We start from the raw sequence: 24925 nt of genomic DNA on the forward strand, positions 1-24925 counted from the left end.
AGTTGGAGTGCTTGCTTTCTTGTTCTGTCTCCGGCAAAAGCCACACAGAACAGACAAAGCCCCCGCCCCTCCCCCCAGATTTGAAAGTATCTTGTCCCTCTATTGGTCCTTTTGGTCAGGTGCCAGCCAGGTTATTTGAGCTTCTTAACCCTTTACAGGTAAGATGTTTTTTGCCTCTGGCCAGGAGGGATTTTATAGTACTGTGTACAGACAGGTAGTTACCCTTCTCTTTATTTTTATGACAGGGGCTGTCTGTAAGTAAGGACTGGACTGGCTCCCAAGGTCTGTGAGAGTGAGGGATCGTTTTCCAGGATAGGTTGTAGATCGTTGATGATGTGCTGGAGAGGTTTTAGCTGGGGGCTGTATGTGATGGTCAGTGTTGTTCTGTTATTTTCCTTGTTGGGCCTGTCCTGTAGTAGACGACTTCTGGGTACCCATCTTGCTCTGTCAATCTGTTTTCTCACTTTCCCAGGTGGGTATTGTAGTTTTAAGAATGCTTGATAAAGATCTTGTAGGTGTTTGTCTCTGTCTCAGGGATTGGAGCAAATGTGATTGTATCTTAGGGCCTGGCTGTAGACAATGGATCATGTGATGTGTCCTGGATGGAAGCTGGAGGCATGTAGGTAAGTATAGCGGTCAGTAGATTTCCAATATAGGGTGGTGTTTATGGGACCATCACTTATTTGCACTGTAATGTCCAGGAAGTGGATCTCTTGTGTGGACTGGTCCAGGCTGAGGTTGATGGTGGGGTGGAAACTGTTGAAATCCAGGTGGAATTCTTCAAGGGCCTCCTTCCCTTGGGTTCATATGATGAAGATGTCATCAATGTAGTGCAAGTAGAGGAGGGGCGCTAGGGGTCGAGAGCTGAGGAAGCGTTATTCTAAGTCAGCCATAAAAATGTTGGCATACTGTGGGGCCATGTGGGTACCCATAGCAGTGTTGCTGACTTGAAGGTATAAGTTGTCCCCAAATCTGAAATGATTGTGGGTGAGGACAAAGTCACAAAGCTCAGCCACCAGGTGTGCTGTGGCCTCATCAGAATTCTGCGTGGACTCCTCCTGACAATCAAAATAACAGACTGGACTTCTACATAGAGTGCTTCTGCAGACATGCACAGGCTGAAATTGTGAACAAACAGCATCACTTGCCCCATAACCTCAGCCGTACAGAATGCAATACCATCCACAGCCTCAGAAACAACTCTGACGTTATAATCAAAGGGATTGACAAAGAAGGTGCTGAAGTCATCATGAACAGGTCAGATTAAGAACAGGAGGCTGCCAGGCAACTCTCCAACACCACATTCCACAGACCACTATCCTCCGATCCCACTGAGGAGTACCAAAAGAAACCACACCAGCTGCTCGAGAAACTTCCTGCTATAGCACAGTAACAAATCTACACAGACACACCCCTAGAGCCCCGACCAGGGGTACTGTATCTGCTACCCAAGATCCATAAACCTGGAAATCCTGGATGCCCCATCATCTCAGGCATTGGCACTCTTACAGTAGGATTATCTAGCTATTTGGACTCTCTCCTCAGACCCTACGCTACCAGCACTCCTAGCTATCTTCGAGATACCACCGACTTCCTGAGGAAACTACAATGCATTGGTGATCTTCCTGAAAACACCATCCTGGTCACCATGGATGGAGAAACTCTTTACACCAATATTCCACATGAGGATGGACTACAAACTGTCAGGAACAGTATCTCTGATGAGGCTATGGCACACCTTGTGGCTGAACTTTGTGACTTTGTCCTCACCCATAACCATTTCAGATTTGGGGGCAACTTATACCTTCAAGTCAGTGGCACTGCTATGGGTACCCACATGACCCCACAGTATGCCAAAATTTTTATTGCTGATTTAGAACAACACTTCCAAGAACAGGGTAGGCCCATTACTCAATGAGGAGGGGAAAAACAATAACAGAAAATATGGAAATGGCAGAGGTGCTTAATGATTTCTTTGTTTCAGTTTTCACCAAGAAGGTTGGTGGTGATTGGATGTCTAACAAAGTGAATACTAGTGAAAATGAGGTAGGATCAGAGGCTAAAATAGGGAAAGAACAAGTTAAAAATTACTTAGACAAATTAGATGTCTTCAAGTCACCAGGGCCTGATAAAATGCATCCTAGAATACTCAAGGTGCTGACTGAGGAGATATCTGAGCCATTAGTGATTATCTTTGAAAAATCATGGAAGATGGGAGAGATTCCAGAAGACTGGAAAAGGGCAAATATAGTGCCAATCTATAAAAAGGGAAATAAGGATACCCCGGGGAATTACAGACCAGTCATCTTAACTTCTGTACTCGGAAAGATAATGGAGCAAATAATTAAGCAATCAATTTGCAAACATCTAGAAGATAATAAAGTGATAAGTAACAGTCAGCAGGGATTTGTCAAGAACAAATCGTGTCAAACCAACCTGATAGCTTTCTTTGACAGGGTAACAAGCCTTGTGGACAGGGCGGAAGCAGTAGAATCATAGAATATCAGGGTGGGAAGGGACCTCAGGAGGTCATATAGTCCAACCCGCTGCTCAAAGCAGGACCAATCCCCAATTTTTGCCTCAGATCCCTAAATGGACCCCTCAAGGATTGAACTCACAACCCTGGGTTTAGCAGGCCAATGCTCAAACCACTGAGCTATCTTTTTGAACATCTTGTCAATCTCCTCCTATGGGCACTGAGCTGTGTGTATATTGGGAGTGTGGACTGATATTGAGAAAATAATAGCTGAGATAATTCAGGGAGACAATAACTTACTGGTAGAAATGAGCCTCTTTGGCTAGGGAGCCTCTTTTAAGGCTTCCCCTGGCCTGGAAGACTGCAGCTGGAACAACATGAGCCTTTTTGTCTAGGGTGCCTCCATTTTCTGCACATTTAATAGTACACAATTTGCAAGCACACATTTCTGACTCAAAAAAGTGGGAGCTTCTGTGGTACTTAAAAAGATTTGTCATAAAACAGTGCTCAGTCCACTGAAAGTCTTCTATTAATTTCTGTGGGTTTTAGAGAAATCATCATTATTATTAATATTGCTATGCTATGTTTGCAAAATGTAACTTTTAGTAGGATAATAGTTGACATGTATTTAATAGAATTGGTTGCTTTGAATAAGACTTGCTTGCTGTCTTCAAACAAAATATATTTTTTCATTTTAACTAGTATATGTTTTTATATACTTTGTATAGGCTTCAAGAAGAGCTAACAACACTGAAAACAAGCTGGGATTCTCATCTAGCTCAGATCTCCAAAGAGACTGTTTCTAAAGACCTTCAAATTCAGTCATTGCATGAGGATGAGGTGAAGCTGAGGGCAGAATTGGCCAGATTCCAGCAGGATATAGAAAGGTAAAGGATTCTAAGAGATTGCTAAACCTTTGACCCCCTTAATGATTTTGTGTAGGGATAAATATTTAGAGTGGGTATTTTAAAAGCTCTCAGGATATGTCTACACTTTAGCTGGGAGCGAGCCTTCCAGCCCAGGTGGACAGACTTGCACTGGGGAGCTCAAGCTAGCACCCTAAAAATAGCACTGTGAATGCTGTAGCTTCAGCAAAGACATGAGCTGGCCACCCCAGCTCAGACCCAAGGGGTCAGATGGGCTTGAGACCCTGAGCTACAGCCCAAGATGCAGCATCCACACTGCTATTTTTAGCACGCTAGCTCAAGCCCCCACTAGTGCAATTCTGTCTATCTGGACTGGGAGGCTTGCTCCCACTTGCAGTGTAGACATACCCCAAGTGATTGGACCTACCCTTGGTGCCATTTAAATCAATGGGAGTTTTGGCATTGATTTCAGTGGGAGCAGCATTTAGTCAATGCTGAGTGCTCTGGAAAATCCCACCCTTAAATTTGATTCTTTTACTTTCCCCTATCAACCATGTGTCCTGGTTCACCCGAGTGTCAATTATATTCCATTCTCAATGTGTCTCATTCTCCTTTTCTGTTATATTACAAATGGAGGAAAAATCACAGTTGATTAGTACTTCAATCATCCTGGAATTTCTCTATGTTGTTCTCTCCATCTTTGTTTAACCAGAGTCCTATTCCGTTTCCCACAACCTAGTTTGTTTCCATGGTTGTAATTTCTTCTCATTTTATTTACCCATTCAGCTAACAAATTTTTGCCATTTTTAATTCATTTCTACAAGTTGATTTACTATTCATGAATACTATACTCCTACCTTGTTATCTACAGTCCCTTTTTCCATTTCTTGTATAATACCAGTATTCATTTCAGCTGTATATATAACTATCTTCTTTAACAGGTTTCAGAGTTAACTATCTTCATGACACATTAGTCTTTCCTCTGTGCCTCCTTTGTGATACATTATCCTTTAGGATCTTCCATCCTTCATTTACTTCTTTCCCCATTAATACTTCTGTTCATGGGACCTCCAATAGTTCCCTTCATTTCTCCAGTTGTTCTTTATGGAATTGGTATAACTTTGACTAACTACTTTGTAATTTTCTTTCTCAGATTTGTAAATTTACCAATTGATTGGTATTTACTCCAAGAGTTCTCCTTTACTATCAATACCTTAATTAGCTCCCCTCCAAGTCCATATAAAATCCAAAATTGCCTCTCCTCAGGTTGTCTTCCACACTCTTTGAAACAATAAGTTGCCCTCTACAGAGTTCAAAATGTTAGTTAATTACCCATTGTATGTTTCAGTAATTAAAATCTCCCTTCAGCACCAGAGCCTGAGACATAGGACATACTATGTTGTTTCCCCAGTTTGATGGTCTCTTAGTAACCGAACTAGAAATTCAGGGAACGGGAAAAAAACATTCACATTGGTCCTCTGTCATAGGTATAAGCAGCAACTGTCTCTGGCAGCAGAACGAGAGCAGATTCTGGAACGGGCTAAAGTGCAAGCAGAACTGGACTGGCAGCGGCGCTGTGAAAATGCTGAAAGAAATCAATATCACAAATCAGAGGATCTAATACAGAGCCTGTCAACAGCAAGGGACCAGGTCATTATTACATCAAATTGACTTTGGTCTGTACTGAGTGGTTTCATCAGCACAGGGGGCTGGACTTGATGACTCTCAAAGTCCCTTCCAGCCGTACACTTCTGTGATTCTACAGACTACTCAGCTGGATTTAAAATAATAAAAAAGATACCCTGTCCAAGGCTGTAGGTACCTTAACATCATCAATAAAACAATAAATAAAATCCCAGCAGCATTAAAGTAATCATTTCAACAGGAATTCAGACAGCCAGACACCTACAAATACTCTTTTCTACTCCTTCATCATTATGGGAAGCTTACTTTCAGAACTCTCCCCTGATCCTATCGAACAGATTTATTTTGCAGTGTTTCCAGGAAGTCACCCAAATTCGGGATATTTTGGATCAATTGGGGGGAGCAAGTGCTAGGTCTCGGAGCCCTCATGGAGAACACTCTGCCAGCCACCCTTTCCTCTTTTCTAATGAAAGGGGTTCAGGTTGAACACCCCAGCTGTGTCAGTATGGCATGGAAAGAGAGGCGATTCCTCATGAACATAAACTCCACCTGGAAACCAATGGGGAGCCAGTGTAGATCTCAGAGCACTGCTGTCATATTCTTCCAGTAATATGCCCTGCTCATAAAGCAAGCCATTGGATTTTGCACCAGCTTCAGTCTCTGAATGGTTTTAAAGTGCAGTCCCATGTAGAGTAGACTACATTGCAGACACCCTTCTTGTTCAGAGATTTTACAGAATGTACTGGTGATGGTTATCAATGGCCAGTTGCCAAGTAACCACATGGGTATAATGAAATGACCTGTTTACTATTTTAAAATGTAAACAGTAATCCTGGTGTTTTATTACACCATTCTGTATCCCAAGTGTTTTATAGACATTAATGAATGTCTGTGAGGCATTATTATTGTCACTATTTCACAGGTTAGGAAGTTGAGGCACCGGGAAGTTAAGTGACTTTTTCAGGGTCACACAGGAGGTCTGTGGCAGACCCAGAAATAGAACACACATTTCTTGATTTCCTGTCATGTGATTGAACCAGAAGACCATTGTTCGTCCCTTCTAATAGCTCTATACAGTCTGCACTTAAGACACAGTAATTTTGTGTTTTGTAGGTTATAGCTCAGCTACAAGAGAAGGAACAGAAGCTGTGTGAAATGGAAACAGTCCTGTCTGCTTTGACCTTTGAAAGAGACCAAGCAGTGCAGGCACTTCAGAAACATGGTATATTGCCTGAAGGAGAGAAACAGGTTAGACAACACTTACTGCCTTGTCTTGGGTTGAATTCATTCTGATACAACCAGCTAGGTGGGGCTTGTCTTCACTAAATTTTTATACCTCAAGTTAATTGATTACATGTTAATTTGCGGTACAAACATTTGTAGCCTGGAACAAATGTATAGGGGGTGTCTACACTAGCCTTTACAAATGTGTTAAGTATGTGTACCCATGGTCAAAACAATGTATATCATAGAAGATATTTCATTTAACAGATGTAATGTATGCACTGGAAAGGACTGTTACAGACTCCAAAAATTCCATTTGGGATATTATCCTTTAAAGGAAAATGCAGTGATTAATGCTAACATCTTAGGTAACTAAGGACTAGATTATAATTGGCATTATTCAGTCATGGAATGGACCCTCTTTTACTCTCCTGTTTGGTCCTGCTCAGATTGTGATTCTGGCCATAGGAAGGACAGAAGAGGCTACTCTTTCACTACTTTGAACAAGTGGACAGGGATGTGGAGGAGACCTGACTGCCCCAACCACTCACTGGCCAAAGTATTATGCCAGGTGTACGGGGGAGGTAAACTACCCCAAGAAAAGGGGCGAAGTAACTTTCTTCTTTCTCAGAGCAAAGGAGGAACAGAGAACGAATTGTGATTCTCTGTTCTGCTCCAGGGTTGGCACAGTGCGGATTTTAAGTTTATGTTAGTCTTAAATGAATATTTTAAAAATATATGAAATTGCAAAATCTTTTTAGAATGTCTGCTGCTTTTTTAATATCTCAGGGTATGTCTTCACTATCTGCCGGATTGGCGGGCAGCGATCAATCCAGCAGGGATTGATTTATCGTGTCTAGTCTAGATGCAATAAATTGATCCTCGCACGCTCTCCCATCGACTCTTGTACTCCAGCGCCGTGAGAGGCGCAAGTGGAGTCGACGGGGCAGTGGCAGCAGTCAACTCACCACGGTGGAGACACCATGGTAAGTCGATCTAAGTACGTCGACTTCAGCTACGTTATTCATGTAGCTGAAGTTGCGTAACTTAGATCAATCCTCCCCCCCAGTGTAGACCAGGGCTAAATTACTGTCTTCCATTAAGAGCTGCCATTTTACTAAATCATCTCAGCAGGAAGTCCAATTTGCAAACATAGGGTTCAGTTGCAAATGTACTTTAGCACAATGGGACTTAGGGCAATAGTCATCATCCCATCCCGAGTCTGGGGGGTGGAGCCGCCCAAAGAGGAGAAAAATACCTGCCAACATACTTGGTGCACGGGGTTGCAGTGCCACTCAAATTTGGCCCAGATGCCCCCAATGCCACTCAAATTTGGGGTGTCCCAGTAAGTAATCTGGATCCCCTTTTCTGGTTGCACTCATGGCTTAAACATTGGTAGGGCTGGGCCTGCTTTCCAGAATATTGGTGTGTCCTTGTCCCCCATGAGCCCATATAGCCCAGCGCCTATGCACGGAAGAATGATTCTCTGCTGAGTTTTCCCTGAATCATAGAAGTATTGGACTGGAAGGGACCTCAAAAGGTCATAGTCCCATGTACTCAAGGCAGGACTATGTAATAACTAGATCATTCCTGACAGGTGTTTGTCTAATCTGTTTTTAAAAACCTCCAATGATGGAGATTCCACAACCTCCCTAGGCAATTTGTTCCTGTACTTAACTACCGTTACAGGAAGCCTTTCCTAATGTTCAACCTACACCTCCCTTGCTGCAATTTAAGCCTATTGCTTCTTGTCCTATCCTCAGAGGCTAAGGAGAACAATTTTTCATCCTCTTCCTTCTAAGAACCTTTTATGTACTTCATGTCCCCCCTCAATCTTCTCTTCTCCAGACTAAACAAACCAATTTTTTTCAATATTTCCTCATAGGTCCTATTTTCTAGACATTTAATCATTTTTGTTGCTCTTCTCTGGACTTTCTCCAATTTGTCCAGACCTTTCGTGATAGGTAGCACTCAGAACTGGACATAATACTTCAGTTGAGGCCTAATCAGCATGGAGTAGAATGGAAGAATTACTTCTTGTGTCTTGAGTACAACACTCCTGCAGAATGTTTGCTTTTTTTTGCAACAGTGTGCTCCACTATGACCCCCAGATCCCTTTCCACAGTACTCCTTCCTAGCCAATCATTTCCCATGTATGTGTACAACTGATTGTTCCTTTCTAGGTGGAGTACTTTGCATTTGTCCTTATTGAATTTCATCCTATTTATATCAGATCATTTCTCCAGATTTGTCCAGATTATTTTGAATTTTAATCCTATCCTCCAAAGCACTTGCAACCCCTCCCAGCGTGGTATCATCTGCAAACTTTATAAGTATACTGTCTATCCTTGAGTGGCACTGCGACCCCATGCACCAGGTATGATGGAGGTATGGCAGGTATTTTCTCCTACTATGGGGCTTTGCCCCCGGACTTCCATTATAGAGGGCTCTGCCGCTTGTACCTCTGACCTCTGGGCCACACCAAAAATTTTACAAGGAATCATTCCTTTTGAGGATCTTAGGACGAATGTACTATATTTTCCTCAATTTATTTCTGCAGTTAGTTAGAAAAACAGATTATAAGTGAAAGTTAGTTTGTGTTTTCATTAGGTAATAATATGGTTTTAAAATTTGTTGTGGACATAGATGAAGTGGTTGGCTCCTCCCCAGTCCCTTTCTCATATCCTGTGCTTTTAATCTTATATTAATATGGCATTGTGGCTGTCCTTGAAGGACTGTATATTTCCTGTCCCTTGTTGAAGTAAAGTGGCCTTTTAGTATTTGCAAAATCATTCTTGCTGCCTTCTGTCCTTGAAGATTGTAGTCCACAGATACTTGACTCTGGCCCAGCTCATATATGACCAGAAATAGAAAGCAGGCACATAAATTGTATTTGGACAGAGATTTGGCTTCTTGTTTGAATATTTCAGTGGAAGGAATTATAATGTTCAGGGAATAATTTTTGCCTTTGAATGGCATGTGCTAAAGACCCGAAAGAAATTAAATTCTGTTGGAAATATTAAAAAATTACTATTTTATAAGTTTCATTGTGATGAGGTAGACAGAAAGATCATCCCACTGCTGCAGGTAACAGTCAAGGGACAGGCTTGTCATGTGTATTTACATAATTATGCCACCTATGACTGTATAAAAGTTTGGAAGACTGTCGAGAATCCCAGATTGAGAGAACAGAAGGAAAATCTGAAAATATTCCAGAGGAAAACATTTTTGTGGTTGCTGTACTCTAAATGGGGAAGCAGACAATAAGGAGTCTTTCAGCAGTGCTTAATTATGCTGTAAATATTAAAATGGAATAAACTGGACACGAAAAACCATCATGTGGTGAAGAAATCTGCAGGTAGGATTTAGAACATTGGGAAGAGACTGGTCTATTAGAATATTGAAGAAAGATGGAGAACCATATCCCCAGCATATTTTTTCATAATGTAGCTGTATATCTAATACGAATAAGCAAGATAATACATATTTCCAAGATACATTCAGTTTGTGCATTAATTTTGGACTTTCATTTTTTTTTCTACTTTCACATTTTATATTGTGTTAAGGACTGCAGTGCAGTAGAATAGGATATCCCAAGCATAGTTGAATCCCTAAACACTACTTTCTGGCTATATGTGTAACTTTCAACACCTCCACCATCTGTAATACTGATCCCTGCTTTAGGTTTAAATCCTTCTAAAGAACTTGCAAATCACTGAGAAATGTGAAAAATTCCTTGGGGCTGGACAGGAGATTTCTGACTTTGCTAATATCTGTTGCTTCACCCCATTGAGATTTTGGCAGAACTGTATTCATAATAGGCCTTTCTGAAGGATGAAAGTGAAGAATGTATTGTGGTTCTAGGGGCAGATCCTCAGCTGGTGTAAATTGTCATAGCTCCATTGAAGTCAGTAGATCTATGGCAGTTTTCAGCTGCTGAGAATCTATCCCTTTAGGTTACACAAACAACCTTAACTCTGGCCCCACATCAATACTCATCGTTGCCTGTCCAACAACAACTTGTTTACACCCAACATACCACAGTGTCATAACATGTCTAATATGGACCACAAACCTTCTGCTGCAGACCACCTCCCATTCATCACATATGAGCCACAAACCCAGATGCGAGCACTCCCCAACTTCAATACTTAAATTTTACATTCTCATAACATTTCATATAAATATCATATCATAGCATAATTAAACCAAGCATTTTGTTACATTTATTAATCTTATGCTTTCTCAAAAATTCTCCTCTGGCAGAAATTTCTCTACACAAGAAATTTCAGGTGGAAGGAATTTGTTTTGAGGAAGTAGTAAGGTGAGGGGACAAAACTGGGCTGACTATGGAAAGCTAGTTACTGTGTAACCTGATGAAGTGAGCTGTAGCTCACGAAAGCTCATGCTCAAATAGATTGGTTAGTCTCTAAGGTGCCACAAGTACTCCCTTTCTTATAGAGTCACTTCAGCAACTTTATAAGAAAGTGCAAACTGCATAGCCATATATATCTGAAACTCACCTGACTCTCTATTCATACTGGCTGCTTTTATTTTTCCCTCATTTTAAGTTGACTGCAATAATTATTACTGAGCTATTTTCAGTGTTACATTTCTGTTTACATTTGTAATTTTTCCCTTTCTGCCTCTGAGAGACACTATACCCATCTGTGCAAAACGTTTTCTCTTGTCTCTGCTTTTGATGAAGGACCCTATTTAAATAGAAACTCCATTGAATAGAGAGGGAAAGAGGGTATTCCTGTCAGTTAAACTGATCTACTTTTTCTTTCAGTCATTTTAATAAATCTGACCACAGTTCTAACTGTTGAACTTTTCTCTCAGGTAACTCCCAGAGTTACCTGATTATTTTCCTCTTTCAGCTGTTCTCTTCCCATATGATCTTAATACTGTACTTTTTAACCTTGAGCAGATTATTATTTGCTGTGTTTGGAAGACACAAGACCCTGGTTTGTCTCCATCATTGATAACAACATGATGTCACTGTTTTATTTTTCAGACGTTTCTAGGTGATAATAAAGGAGTTCTTGGAAAAGATTTTCCTGCCAGAGAGATCCAAAGGCTAAAGGAACAGAACACCAGCCTGCGGGCTGCTATTGCAGAAATGAGGAAAGAAATGGAGACTCTCAGTGATCAGACACCATCCTCGTTCCCCAGGAAAGAAAAGATACAATACAGACAGCAAACTGCCACTGATGCTAAGGCTTCTACAGTCATATTTACTCCTGGTAATATAGAGAACTGGGTTGAAAGTGCTACTGTGCAGCAGATGTGTATGGCATTTCACATTTTCCTCTTAAGTCACAGCTCTTGCCTTAGAATACCATTTTCATCTTATTTAACAGAAATACTAGTTATAAACAAGAAAAAATATTTTAGAATGTATCCCTTTAATTAATATTATCTGTCTATATGTTGAAACATTTTAGTATCACAGTTTACATTTTTCTTTTCCTTTTCACCTTACCTGTGAGAGGTGTATTTTAAATACTCATCACTCAGCAGGAAACCCAGAGAAGAATACATGGGTTATGAATGAACCAATACGTTACAGGGGGAACTGGAAGCAACCATAGAATCATAGAATCATAGAATATAAGGGTTGGAAGGGACCCCAGAAGGTCATCTAGTCCAACCCCCTGCTCGAAGCAGGACCAATTCCCAGTTAAATCATCCCAGCCAGGGCTTTGTCAAGCCTGACCTTAAAAACCTCTAAGGAAGGAGATAACCATTATAGTTAAGATTGGCCAGTTATTTCTGTTCGCAACCCCCAGCTCATTACTTGCTGAAAATTTAACCATTCGAGATACAGTTTTGCAGGCATAGTCCCTACCAAAAATTTTCTAAAATAAAGTTGGGCCAAAATTGTTCACTTTTTTGAGTATAAGGAGAATGAAAACTACAATTTCCCCTTCATAAAGAAATTCTTGTGACCCTTTTTGAACTTTGGGAAGGAAAGATAACTGTAATTTGATAGGGAAATAACCATCCCAAAAGAGAAGCATTTGAATGTTTTGGTGAAAATTTGACCATTTTTGAGCCTTTTAATGGCCCTTTTGCACATGCATGGTACAATTGGTATGGATTTTTTAAACACTTTTTTTTGCCAATAATCTAAACATGTGCAGCTGAACTGCATATTGGCTCACTGCACATGCCTCACTTAGCTAAACATTCAACTTCTGAGTCCTCTGAATTACTCCAAAGCCAGCCTAGACCATTTTCTGGATCTGAGAAAACCAGACAGACCCAGCAAAGTAGATCCTCCTGCACCTGCTGCATTCCCCTCCAAAATGGCTGTTTATTCTGTCCTAACTTCGAGGTTTCATTGTGAATAGTTATGAATAGTTAAGAATAGTTAACACAGTTATTTTAAACCTTGCAGTGCTAATTATTATGTGCAGAGGTGTTCATTAGACGTAAACTCTTACTTTACCTATTAATTTATACTCTGTTAGTGAAACAATTCGATTAATCAGTTCAATCAAAGATTTCTATCCATTAATTCTAAAGGACACTTCTCTCTTCAAGCTTCTATGCTAGTTCTGATATGTGCATATAGTTCTTCCCTGCTAATAGCTGAAGACAATACCATTGGGCCTTTTTGTTGATGCCATCCTCCTATATATAAAAAGTTTGCAGCTGCCAGAGCTCAGTTCTTTCTGTTTCTGGCAGTTGGAGGATATGGTACTCTTGTCAGCTGATTCAAGGTGGTACTGAGGGGTACTGAAGGAATTAGCTGAAGAAATCTTGGTGCCACTGGCAATAATATTTACGAACTTATGGATGACAGAGAGGTCCCAGAAGACTGGAGAAGGGCTAACATGGTGCCCATTTACAAAGAGGGGGAAAAGGAGAAGCCAGGGAACTACAGACCAGTCAGCCTGACTCTGATACCTGGGAAGCTATTAGAGCAATGTATAAAACATTCAATTTGTGAATACCTGGAGGATGAAGAGGTGATCACTAGCAGCCAGCATGGATTTATCAAGAACAAATCATGCCAAATCAGCTTGATTTCCTTCTTTGACAGGGCAACTGATTTGGTGGATGGGGGAATGTGGTGGACATAATATACCTGGACTTCAGCAAGGCTTTTGAGACAGTCCCATGTGCCATTCTGATAAGTAAGCTGAAGAAATGCAGGTTTGACAGAACTACCACTAAGTGGATACATAATTGGTTAAACAACTGCAAACAAAGAGTAACTATTAATGAAATGATGTTGGATTGGAAGGATATCTCAAGTAGGATTCCACAGGAATCTGTTCTGAGTCCAGTGTTGTTTAACATTTTTATTATTGAGCTGGATGTAGATATAGAGAGCACAGTGATCAAGTTTGCAGATGACACAAACCTGTGGGGGCCGCCAACACTTTGGAGGATAGAGCTAAAATTTAGAGGGATCTTGATAAATTGGAGAACTGGTCTATGGACAACAAAGTGAAATTCAACAAAGACAAATGTAAGGTGCTACACCTCGGGAAGAAAAATCAAATGCACAAATAAAGAATGGGGAGAAACTGGCATGGCAGCAGCACTGCTAAGAAGGATCTGGGAGCTGTCGTGGATCACCACCTCAACATGAGTCAGCAATGCGATGCTGTTGCAAAAAAGCAAATACAGTTTTAGGTTGCATTAACAGAGGCATAGCATGAAAGTCATGGGAGGTGATAGTACTGCTCTACTCGGCGCTGGTTAGGCCTCAGCTGGAGGACTGTGTCCAGTTTTGGTCACCAGTGTACAGAAAGGATGGAGAGAAACTGGAAAGGATCCAGAGGCGAGCAACAAAGATGATCAAAGGGATGGAATGCAACCCATATGAGCAAAGTCTGAAGGAAATGTCTCTCTTTAGTTTGAAAAAGAGGAGCTTAAGGAGGATATGTTTGCAGTCTTCAAATACTTGAAAGGCTGCAATAAAAAAGATGGCGAAACATTCTCCTTTTTCCACAAAAGGCATTGGATTCAAACTACAGCATAGCAGATTTAGATTAAATCTCAGGAAAAATTTCCTAACTGGTAAGAACAGTAGGACAATGGAACAGACTGCCTAGGGAGGCTATGGAAGCTCCTTCACTGGAGGTTTTCAAAAGGAGGCTGGATAGCCATCTGCCTTGGATGGTTTAGACACAACAAATCCTGCACTTTGGCAGGGGTTAGACTAAGATGACCCTTGCGATCCCTTCTAACTCTAGAATTGTATGATTGGATAAAAGCAAATTCTCTAGCAAGTGGTCTGCCAAACTCACTATGATTTAATTGCTTGTTTAAGTTAAAATACCTTTTCCAAGATCTTTTTTTATGTTTGTAGATTATGTTCAATCCTTGGAAGAGGAAATAAGAAAGTTAAAGCACAAATGCTGGATAATGGAAGAGCAACTAGAAAAGGCATCTAAGTTTCCCAGAAAATCATCTGCTCCTTCTCATGACCCATCCAGCACTCAGCACCACTCAGCTCCACCCATCACTCAGCTCCACACCCACAATTTCAATGAAACTTATGGTAAGAGAAACATGTTTCAGCATTAATTTCCACTAGGATCCAGCTGATGCTTCCCTGCCATGTGGCCTTGGAGGAGAACTGCAAAGGAGAACCAGCCTGAGACTCCTGCTGGTAGGAGCAGAAACAGCCAAAGCATACTTTGGGCCCTCTTGACATTCCAATTAAAACTGTTCTCAGACTTTTTCTCTGCCCTGTGCTGATTGGCTGTTTGCTCCAACCTACTGCTCCTCTATACCCTCCCTCACATCCTCCTCACTTCTGCTTCACTCCACACCTGCCCTTCCTGCCCCCTGATGTAGTCATATCATATAATTTAATTTTCCTGGAATTTAGCAGTGTTTATTTAAAAATTAATAAACAGGCAAAGAGGAGTGTAAAAAATTAACTTCACAGTTTTCTAGGTGAATATCCGGGTTAATACTGGGGAACAGGAAGAGAGAAAAAGGCAACAAATAGAGAAAAGTAAGAGTATATTGTTTATGAAATCATTATCTCCATTCCCCATTGGACAAATAAAACTTATTTTTAAAACAAAAATAGTTTACTTTTGGTGACTTTCACAGTTGCACTGAGGCCTCTTATATTAAGTATGAATTCCAAAAGTCCTAGGGAGTGTAGGAAAAGTGTCTTTTCCAAGGCTTGTTTTCCTGAAGTCTCGGACATGTCCCTGGGCCCAGCTACTCACACAGACTATCGCTGAGGTCTGTGGGTGGTGGGTAAGGGGTGCCCAGTGAGAAGAGGGAAGGTCCCCAATACTCATGGATCCCAAAATCATCCTCTTTCCTGTTACAGAGGTGGCACAGGGGCAGGATCCCAGTCACTGACTTGCAAACAGCAGGGGGGCTGCCATTATCCTCCTCCCCACATTGTGTGCTCTCGAGCTCTGCTCCTCAGAGACACAGGGAGATTAGAACAATCTGTTCCTGGCCCAGGGGCAGGCAGGAGCTCTGCCTGGTAGGTGCAGTGGATGGGGTTTTGTGCTCTGGGGCTCCTCTCCAGATCATGACATGTCCCCAGACCGAGCTGCTCACAGGGGCTATCATAAAGGGGAAATGGGTGGGGGTGGCAGGGAGAGGGGTGTCTGGGAGGGAGAGGGGTACCTGATTTGGTGGCAGGGGGAGGAGGTGTCAGATGGGGGAAGGGGAGCCCAGCATTCATGGGGGGAAGTTGAAGAGAGAGATACCTGGTGGGTGGGGGTGGTGGATAGGGGAAGTGGACTGGTGGAGAGAGATGGGCTTCCTGGTACCCACAGAGGGAGGGGGAATAGGGGTCTGGAAGTGGGGAGGGAGATAGGGATGCGGGGAGCAGAGAGGAGTCTTTGCCCTGGGCCGTGCTGAAGGGCTGGGGTCAGGAGAGGGCCAGTACTCACCAGGTGCAGCCTTCCACTCCTTTTGGCCTATCACTGCAGCAGTCAGTGGTCTTAGCAGGCTCCCTGCCCATCTTACGCAGCTACACCGGTCACCAACTGGCAGTTACCCTCCCCTGTGCAGGTGCACTGTGCTTTCTGCTATGGAGTCTGCAAACAGGCATGGGGAGTTTGAGCAGGTACAAAATCCAGGTAGAAAATGGAAAAATCTGAATACTGGATTTTTCAAAACCTGCAGTTTTTTGGAGGGTAAAACCTGAAAACAAAGGGCACTACTTATAACAATGACACTCTCTCCATTCCAATAGTATCTCAGGAGGATATTAAACAACTGCTACTAAAGTAGACATTTTTAAATTAGCAGGTCCAGCTGATTATCCACTGAATCTTTTTCAGAGACACTGCTTCCCAGGATATATTTGGCCATATTTATAGGGTGGTCTACATTCTTTGTTCCGAGATGTATACATTTACATTTGGCCATATACAAACACGTATTGTTTGCCTCTGCCAAGTTTACCAAGCGATCCAGATCGCTCTCTATCAGTGACCTATTCTCTTTATTATTTTCCACTCCCTCAATCTTTGTGTCATCTGCAAACTTTATCAGTGATGATTTTGTTTTCTTCCAGATCACTGATGAAAATGTTTAATAGTGTAGAGTCAAGAACCAATCCCTGAGGGACACCACTAGAAGAAACACACCCGTTCAATGATGATTGTCGATTTACAGTTACATTTAGAGACCTGTCAGTTAGTTTTACTCCATTTAATGTATGCCATGTTGATTTTGTATTGTTCTAGTTTCTTAATCAAAATGTTATGCAGCACCAAGTCAAATGCCTTTAGAGAAGTCTAAAAATATTATATTTACATTATTACCTTGATCAATCACATTTGTAATCTCATCATAAAAAGATATCACATTAGCGTGACAGGATCTATTTCCCATAAACCCATATTTATTGGCATTAATTATATTACTCTCTTTTAATTCTTTATTAATTGAGTCCCATATCAGCCATTCTGTTATTTTGCCCAGGATCAATGTCAGGCTGACAGTCCTATAATTTCCTGAGTTGTCCTGTCCACCCTTTTAAAATATTGGCACAACATTAATTTTTTTCAGTCTTCTTGAAAAAGTGTTCCAAGGGTTATTGAAAATAAATATGCTGACTCTAAGGCTACCATCTCCTAATCATCCTATTTACATTTGGAACTAATTTTGGAATGTGAATACCAGGTGCCCAAGATTATTTCCACCAAAACAGCATCCTTTAAACAAAGTTATTATGAGGTGGATGCTCATGATTTTTGAAGCACGAGCCCTGTTGTATTATCTAGAAGTATTTCTGTCTATCGAAGATAAATAATAAGCATATACTGTTAGGTTACCCTACTGTATCGGCATGTTCAAGACTGTCTACTATAAAATATTCATTACCTATGCTGGAACAATATACCTGTGTCGTAATCAGACCAGATTGTTGCTGTTTAAATCGCTCAGATAAAAGATTCTTGATCCATGGTGTAGTTCTTGTAGGTGCTAATATGTTATGGTGGGGTTTTTTTTGCTTCATTTACCCTTTTCTTTCAGGTGCATTTTGTGCTGATGAAGTTTTCTCTGGAGCTCCTTTGAAGAACCTGGAAGCCAGAACAGCACACTTGGACTCCATGGTAACACAGCACATACAAAAGGTATGAAGAATCTTGAGCTACCCAAAGCTGTTATCCTTGCTATTTTATATATTTTTGTTATACAAATTTTCTTTGCGAGCAAAATGTTCAGTATATGGAGCAAGATCTGTTGCACAGGCTGGCCTGTACAGGGGTGTCAGGGACCAGCCTACCTGTGACAGATTCCTGTAAAGGAGAATGAGCCAATTCAGATCTACCTGGAAGTAATGAAATCCCTAGGTGGCTGGTTGGCTAATGAGCCTGCTAAAGGATTACCAGGGCTCAGTTGAGGTGGTTCCTAGAGACAGGAAGCTCCTGAGGAGAAGTGCTCCCACAAGAACTAAGCAGGAGAACTCACCAAAGCAGGGGCTTGGAAGGTGTGCTGCAGGGGACAGATAACTCCTGAATAGTGGCAGGAAGCCCAGCCTGTTAGGAGCTATATGCTAAGCTGCAGCTGACAGATCTCCACAGACCTCTGGCACCAGCAAAAGATTCTCCCCACATAACTGGCAAGAGACCTGACTCCAGGGAAGGGACTGAGCCAAGAGAACCAATGTTGGAGGGGAGGGGGGGCCCCTGGTTGGAACGGATGAACTAAGACTGACTCTGTAGCCCAGCTAGGATGCTGAGGTGAAGGTTTTCTTGTATTTTCATTAGGCCTTTCCTTAATAAACTAGACCCCTCAGAAGGGGCATTGTTCGCTATGTAAAGCCTTGTTTAACTTATTAATGATGTATGGGAAAACTGAGGCTTGGTGTGCTGGGGGTGCTATAGGGCAGGTACACCCTGTGACATCCTCCATCTGGCTAATCAGTGCTCAGTCCAAGACTGGAGAGGAAATAAAGGTGGCTTTAAGCCAACTTTATATTCCTCCAATCCTGGGGCAAGCTGGTGTCTGGTCCTGTCCCTGGTTCATGTCCTTTCCTGATGTTTATGCTTTTCAGATATTTTGTCATGCCCACCCCCTTTTGTTGTTGCTTGTCTAATCTATGCAGATTTAGCTCTTTTAGTCTTTCCTCATAAATTGATTCTTCCATCCCCCAATAATTTTTATTGCTCTTTTCTGAACTCCCACAAATATTTCAATATCTTTACTCTAATGAGACACATAGAATTGAACGCAGTATTTTAGGTGTGATCTCACCAGAGTCCTAGAAAGAAAGCAGAACTATTATGTTGATGCTTCATAATGTGTGATGCTTTTTATATGCAACTCAAACTACATTCACTGTTTTTTACAACTATATCACTTTGATAAACTCATGTCTGATTTGCTGTCTGCTAGAACCATAAAAATGCTGAAAAGAGTAGAAAACATGCCTTAATGGATAGACTTAAGGAGCTCATTTAGCTTAACAAAGAGAATGTTAAAGGGTGGTCTCTGTCTCTCCCTCTCTCCCCCGCTGCGGCAGCCCCTGAGCTGGGGCTGGAAAGGAGGGGGATCTCTCCCTCTCTCCTCCGCTGCAGCAGCCCCCGGAGCTGGGGCTGGGAAGGAGGGGGATCTCTCCCTCTCTTCTCCGCTGCGGCAGCCCCTGAGCTGGGATGGGAAGGAGGGCCGTCTCTCCCCGGCAGCCGCAGCCCTGGAGCTCGGGAAAGTCGCCTCTTTCTCTGGCCGCCGCAGCCCTGCACATCCCAAATTCGACCCACCCCCTCTTCTCACCCCACTGCCCCCTCCCTATTCTCTCCAAGGCCACCACCTCACCTTACATGTGCGTCTTCTCCAGGGTCCAGGCACCGAATTAGTGAAGCCACACCTTCATGGCTCCACTAATTAGGTGGGTGGCCCTTCAATCTCTTGTGTGCGGCAGCCCAGATGCGCACCTTAGAGGGAACTATCTGCGGACCACCTGAATGGAGCTCGGTCCGCGGACCACAGTTTGAGAACCTCTGATGTAGATCGTTTTGCTGTCAAGAACTTAGTTTTTATATGTTGAGTGGTTATGCTTGTGATAGGTTATGCCCTTTAGGAAGCCACCTGATGTGCTGAGATACCACTGACTCTTCCTGTTCTGCCAGTTTGAGCCCCCTTTAACCTGTCTTGCTGAGCCAGGCTATTAAAACCTCCTCTAACACACACACAGGCAGGGCCACACCCAGCTGCAGATCACTCTGGAAAGACTCAGTTTAAGGGACTTGCTCCAACACTCTGGTGCTCACTCCTTTTAAGGGGTACAAACTCAAAGATTTTATGAAATTCACCCCCTCCCTCAATGTGGAGAGAGGTATGCACACTTCTTGCCCCCCCAGTTAGAAATTACAGAAACTGGGTTTAATAATAAACAAAACAAATTTTATTAACTATAAGAGGCAGATTTTAAGTGGTAAAAGGGATAATAAACAGAACAAAGCAGATTACTGACCAAATGAAATCAAAAAGGCAAACTAAGCTAGTTTCACTAAAGAAATTGGTTACAAATAGTATTTCTCACCCTAAATGTTGTTGCAGGCAAGTTGCAAAGTTTCTGTGGTTCAGAGTTTCAGTTATATTCCTTTTCAGACTGGACCCCTGTCTCAGTCTGGACTCCCCCCTTGCATTCCCTTCAGGTGGCTTCTGTAGTCTTTCTTCTTGGCCAGACAGCCATGGAGAGGAGGAGTCCAGTTTGCCTTCCTCCCCATCCTTAAATAGGATTTACATAAGGCGGGAATCCTTTTTTTCCCAAACTTGACCCTCTTCCCTTACAGTAGAAAGTTACAAGAAATCCCAGGTAATGTTTTAGTATCGGGTTACAAGACCACCTGACTCTGTAGTATCACAGTGTCCATGAGTCAGTGGCAGTTTGGAGCGTCTGCAGGAAGGCCAGGCTTTTCACAGTCCATTGTCATCGCTGATGGGCCAGCTGCCCTGTCTGGCTTTTCCATTGTTGTACCTGAAGTGTTAGCAGTGGGCATCACCCAAAGTAGCATAGTTGAAATACAGATACATAGTCAATATTCCTAACTTCAGATACAGAAATGATACAGGCATACAGATTGGATAATCACATTCAGTAAATCATAACCTTTCCAATGATATCTCACATGAGCCATCTTGCATGAAGTATATCTCAGTTATGTCATATTCATATCATAAGCATATTTTCATGAAGAATATGGAATGACATGTCACAATGCTATACTTATATATAACATATTTTCCAATTGTAAGCATAAATGGGGGGGGTCAATTTTATGGATTTGCTGAGTTGCCAGTTAGATTTTAAAGCTAAAATCTAACAGACTCAATTTGCCAATTTGATAAGTGTTTATGGTCACTATTGTGATGGAATTTAATCAGGATAACTTATTTTTATTGAGTTCAGGGAGAATCAGGGTATGTCTTCACTACGAATGTTAAAGTGCTGCCGTGGCACTAGTCCTAGGAGAGAGCTCTCCCAGCACTGTAAAAAAACCACCCCAACGAGGAGAGTAGCTACCAGTAGGTGTAGCCCCCTGAGCGAGAAAGTGTCACCCCCCGAACAAGAAAGTTTCAGCACTGTAAAGTGGCAGTGTAGACAAGGCCTTAGCTTATTAATTTTAACTCTAGGTTCTTTTCAGGTCAATTTTTACCTTGGACAGTATTTCTCAAATAGGACATTTGGTGTTCTTAATCAACAGTTTATTCATTCATCCAAAAACACGTAAGTATATACACAGTGTATAGGTCAAGGTTACATACATCAAATTTTCTAGGTATGTACTGAACACACAAATACAGTCTCTTAAGCAATTGTCATAGGGTAAGGTTGAAGCTCGATCATTATATGATATATCAATACAAATTTCTTATTACATTTTCTTATGCTTATCAATCATCAATTCTTTAACACCACTAACACATTTTTTATTCCAAGGAGTAAGGATGTTTATTTTAAAGACTCTTTTAAGAGTGAGGTCCCTGCTATTTGAATAGTTTGGTATGGAAAAACCAAGTTTAAAATGTTAAAAGCAGTTGCTGAAAGTTGTTATTTAAATCGCTCTTAGGCCACTTTGCTTGGGCTTACAAAGAGGAGGACGCATGTAACATTAATTAGCTAAAATCCAAAACATGAGGTCTCACTAAAGAGTGTGGACTCAACAAGAGAACTTTCAGTTATTTATATTCAAGAACAGAAAGAGAAATACAATCTTTGAAATGAAATCTTATAGTTTCTTCTTCGTCCTATTAACCCTGAAACTCGATCCACATAGCTGGTCTGAGTGTTGGTAGCACTTCTGGATTCTGCAGCTTCTTTGTAAATTAATTCAGCTCTGGGGTCCACATGAGGGCAATCTTCTTATTTTCTATTGGGTACTGATTGTCAGGGCACTCTGCTTTCAGCTTATTTTATCTGCTGCTTCCATTGATATCCAATAGATGGCGATAGTGTATAAGAAATTTCTTCCATATTTCTCTGAGTTGGAGGGTTTTCATGTTTGATCAGTTTCAAAAATTGCATGTCAGGATTAGCACACATTATTAATTGGAATTCCATCCCTCTCCTATTTTTAAGCAATTTCTCTTAATATTTCAAAGTTATACCCTGGTTATGTGATTATATCTTTCAATACCAGATAACCCAGGAGATCCCTTTCTGTTCTATGTAATATTCTTTTTCTCCTTGTGCTGCACAGTTCTTGCCACTTCTGTAGTGCAACAATCATATAGAAAGAAAACAAAAAATATTCCTTATAGTCTTTTAATTTAGTGGACATAGTCCATACATTCTTTGGTTGTATAAGCATTTCACATCTTTTAGGGCTTACAGTGGAACAGGACATGTTATCAACATACAGAAAGAGGGTTTAGAAAGAGGTACAGGTTCTAATTTGGGGTGAAGGACATACTGAAGAAACAAAGCACATGGTCAATACAAATGTATAGTTTATAATTTGGGGTGTAAACGTGAACTGGACTTCTTGGGACAACAAAGAAACTTTGTCCCAGTAACAAACACAGCAAGCTGTTTGTGATTGGTTTAAACTCTCCGCTTCCGGATTGCCCCTGAATTATTGTCACAGAATCAAGGCCAGGTTTCCCACCTAATCCTAAAGTCACTACCTAATGGCCTGGATGTTGGCTGACTGAGCACCATGGAAAAGGACTGTTCTTTGCATGGTCAGGAGATCTTAGAGCAGGAAATTGTCCTCAAGGAAAACCTGTTCTGCTAAGTGGAAAAGGTTCTCGATATGGGTGGCCCCAAACAGCCCAGAGCCAGTGCAGGCCTTGGTATCAAAGATTCTGGACTAACTGCAATTAAAATACACTGGACTCTTTCAGTTCAATTAAGGTCCATCTGGCAGCAATATTGACATACTATCCACAGATACAATCACTCTCCATCTTCTCCCATCTAATGGTATCCAAGTTCCTTAAGGCCTTTTGCATACATACCCATTGGTTAAGGACTCTGTTCCAGCATGGGACCGCAGTGCTATGTTTCATAGGTTTATGAAGTCCCCCTTTGATGCAGAGTACTCCATCCATCATCCTAATCTCAAAATGGTATTCCTGGTTTCCATTGCTTCATCCAGAAGAGTTGGAGAGCTCCAAGCACTCATGGCAGAATCCCCATATACCATATTTCACTGAGATAAAGTGGTCCTGAGACATGGTGCAAAATTCCTCCCCAAGGTGGTTTTGGAATTCCACTTGGACCAATCCTTCAGCCTACGTGTATTCTTTTCCAAAGGCACATTCCACATAAGGGGAGAAGAAAGTTCACATCCAGGGCTGTTCAATACTATATGGACAGGACCAAGCCTTTCAGAATGTGCCCATGTCTTTTGTGGCTATTGCTGGCCAGTCTAAAGGCTTTCCCTAAGGCTTTCAAAATGAACCACACTTAGCTCTCTTTGCTATCAGCTGGATGATATACATCTCCCATTGACCTTTCAAGCTCAGTGCACCAGAGCTCAAGCGGTATCTTCGTGCTTCCACAACATACCAATATTGGAAATTTGCAAAGCTGCTTTGTGGAGCAACCCACTCTTTATTTGTCAAGCATTACACACAGGACTTGACTGAAGAGCTGTATTCCAATCTTTATTCAACTGATGCAGTGGATACATCTCTTGCCTGCCACCCTAAAGAGGATACTGCTTGCCAGTCACCTACAGTGGGAGCCACACTGTCACATACTTGAAGAAGACTGAACAGTTACTTACCCTACAATAACTGTGGTTCTTTGAGATGTTGTAGTCAGTGTGGATCCCATGACCCGCCCTCCCTCCTCATTCTTGGATTCCTCAGCTGAAATGGCTTCCAGTAGCAATGGAACTGAGTGAGGGTCGGGGGTGCACCACCCTTTATGCTCTTGCAGGGGAGCATGAGGAGTCACAGGGCAAATGTGTGACCTTTCCAGATATTGCTCGGGAAAAGATTCTGAGCTTGTGTGCATGGGATGCATACACACTTACAATGGGATCCATAATGACTACAACATCTCAAAGAACCAGAGTTGCTGTACGAAAGTAAATGTTCCTTTCAATCTAATAGGATTGAGTGATAACAATTCATAATATACAGCCAAAAAAGGAGATTGTCAAATATCACTTGGGATAATCAGAGCCTGTTCAGTGGGATCAACAGAAACATTTGGATGTTCATTCTTCTTCAGAACCCTCAGTATCCAAGGGATATTAAACAGTGTTGTCTTTGAAATAATAGCAGTTTTCCTCAGTTTTATGGTTATAAATTGATTCACCTGTTTAGTTGCTTTAAAAGACTAAGGGCATGGCTACACTTGTGAGTTAGAGCGCATTAAAGCAGCCCAGTGCGCTCTAACTCACGATGCATCCACACTGGCAAGGCACATAGAGCGCTCTGACTCCGTGGCTAGAGCGCTCCTGGTACTCCAACTCAGCCAGTGGAATAACATTTGCTGCGCCCCCGCTGGAGCGCTGTGGCGCCAGTGTGGACGCCCTGCTCTGTTAGTGCGCTCTGATCGGCCTCCAGAAGTATCCCACAATGCCTGTTCTAGCCACTCTGGTCATCACTTTGAACTCTACTGCCCTGCCCTCAGGTGACCAATCGTCAGACCCGCCCTTTAAATTCTCTGGGAATTTTGAAAATCCCCTTCCTGTTTGCTCAGTCAGGCGTGGAGTGCTCTCAGCACATCTTTCCAGGTGACCATGCCTCCACACGCCAGGCGATCCCCAGTATGGAGCAATGGTGAGGTGCTGGACCTCATCAC

General features: G+C 42.0%; 1 protein-coding gene across 5 annotated transcripts in view; it reads left to right on the forward strand.

Moving 5' to 3' along the window:
• CCDC57 (coiled-coil domain containing 57) overlaps positions 1 to 24925 on the forward strand; it is a 150787-nt gene that overhangs the window by 49520 nt on the left and 76342 nt on the right. For 4 of the 5 annotated variants that reach the window (XM_075119133.1, XM_075119130.1, XM_048817784.2 and 1 more), the window contains exons 8-13: positions 3205 to 3363; positions 4830 to 4992; positions 6100 to 6234; positions 11228 to 11456; positions 14540 to 14731; positions 17695 to 17795. In XM_075119133.1, coding sequence (XP_074975234.1) covers positions 3205 to 3363; positions 4830 to 4992; positions 6100 to 6234; positions 11228 to 11456; positions 14540 to 14731; positions 17695 to 17795 — 979 coding nt within the window. The remainder of the gene's footprint in view (positions 1 to 3204; positions 3364 to 4829; positions 4993 to 6099; positions 6235 to 11227; positions 11457 to 14539; positions 14732 to 17694; positions 17796 to 24925) is intronic. The other variant, XM_075119131.1, reaches the window with a different exon arrangement.

This window comes from Caretta caretta, chromosome 14, assembly GCF_965140235.1.
Source record: "Caretta caretta isolate rCarCar2 chromosome 14, rCarCar1.hap1, whole genome shotgun sequence".
Taxonomy (NCBI): domain Eukaryota; kingdom Metazoa; phylum Chordata; order Testudines; family Cheloniidae; genus Caretta; species Caretta caretta.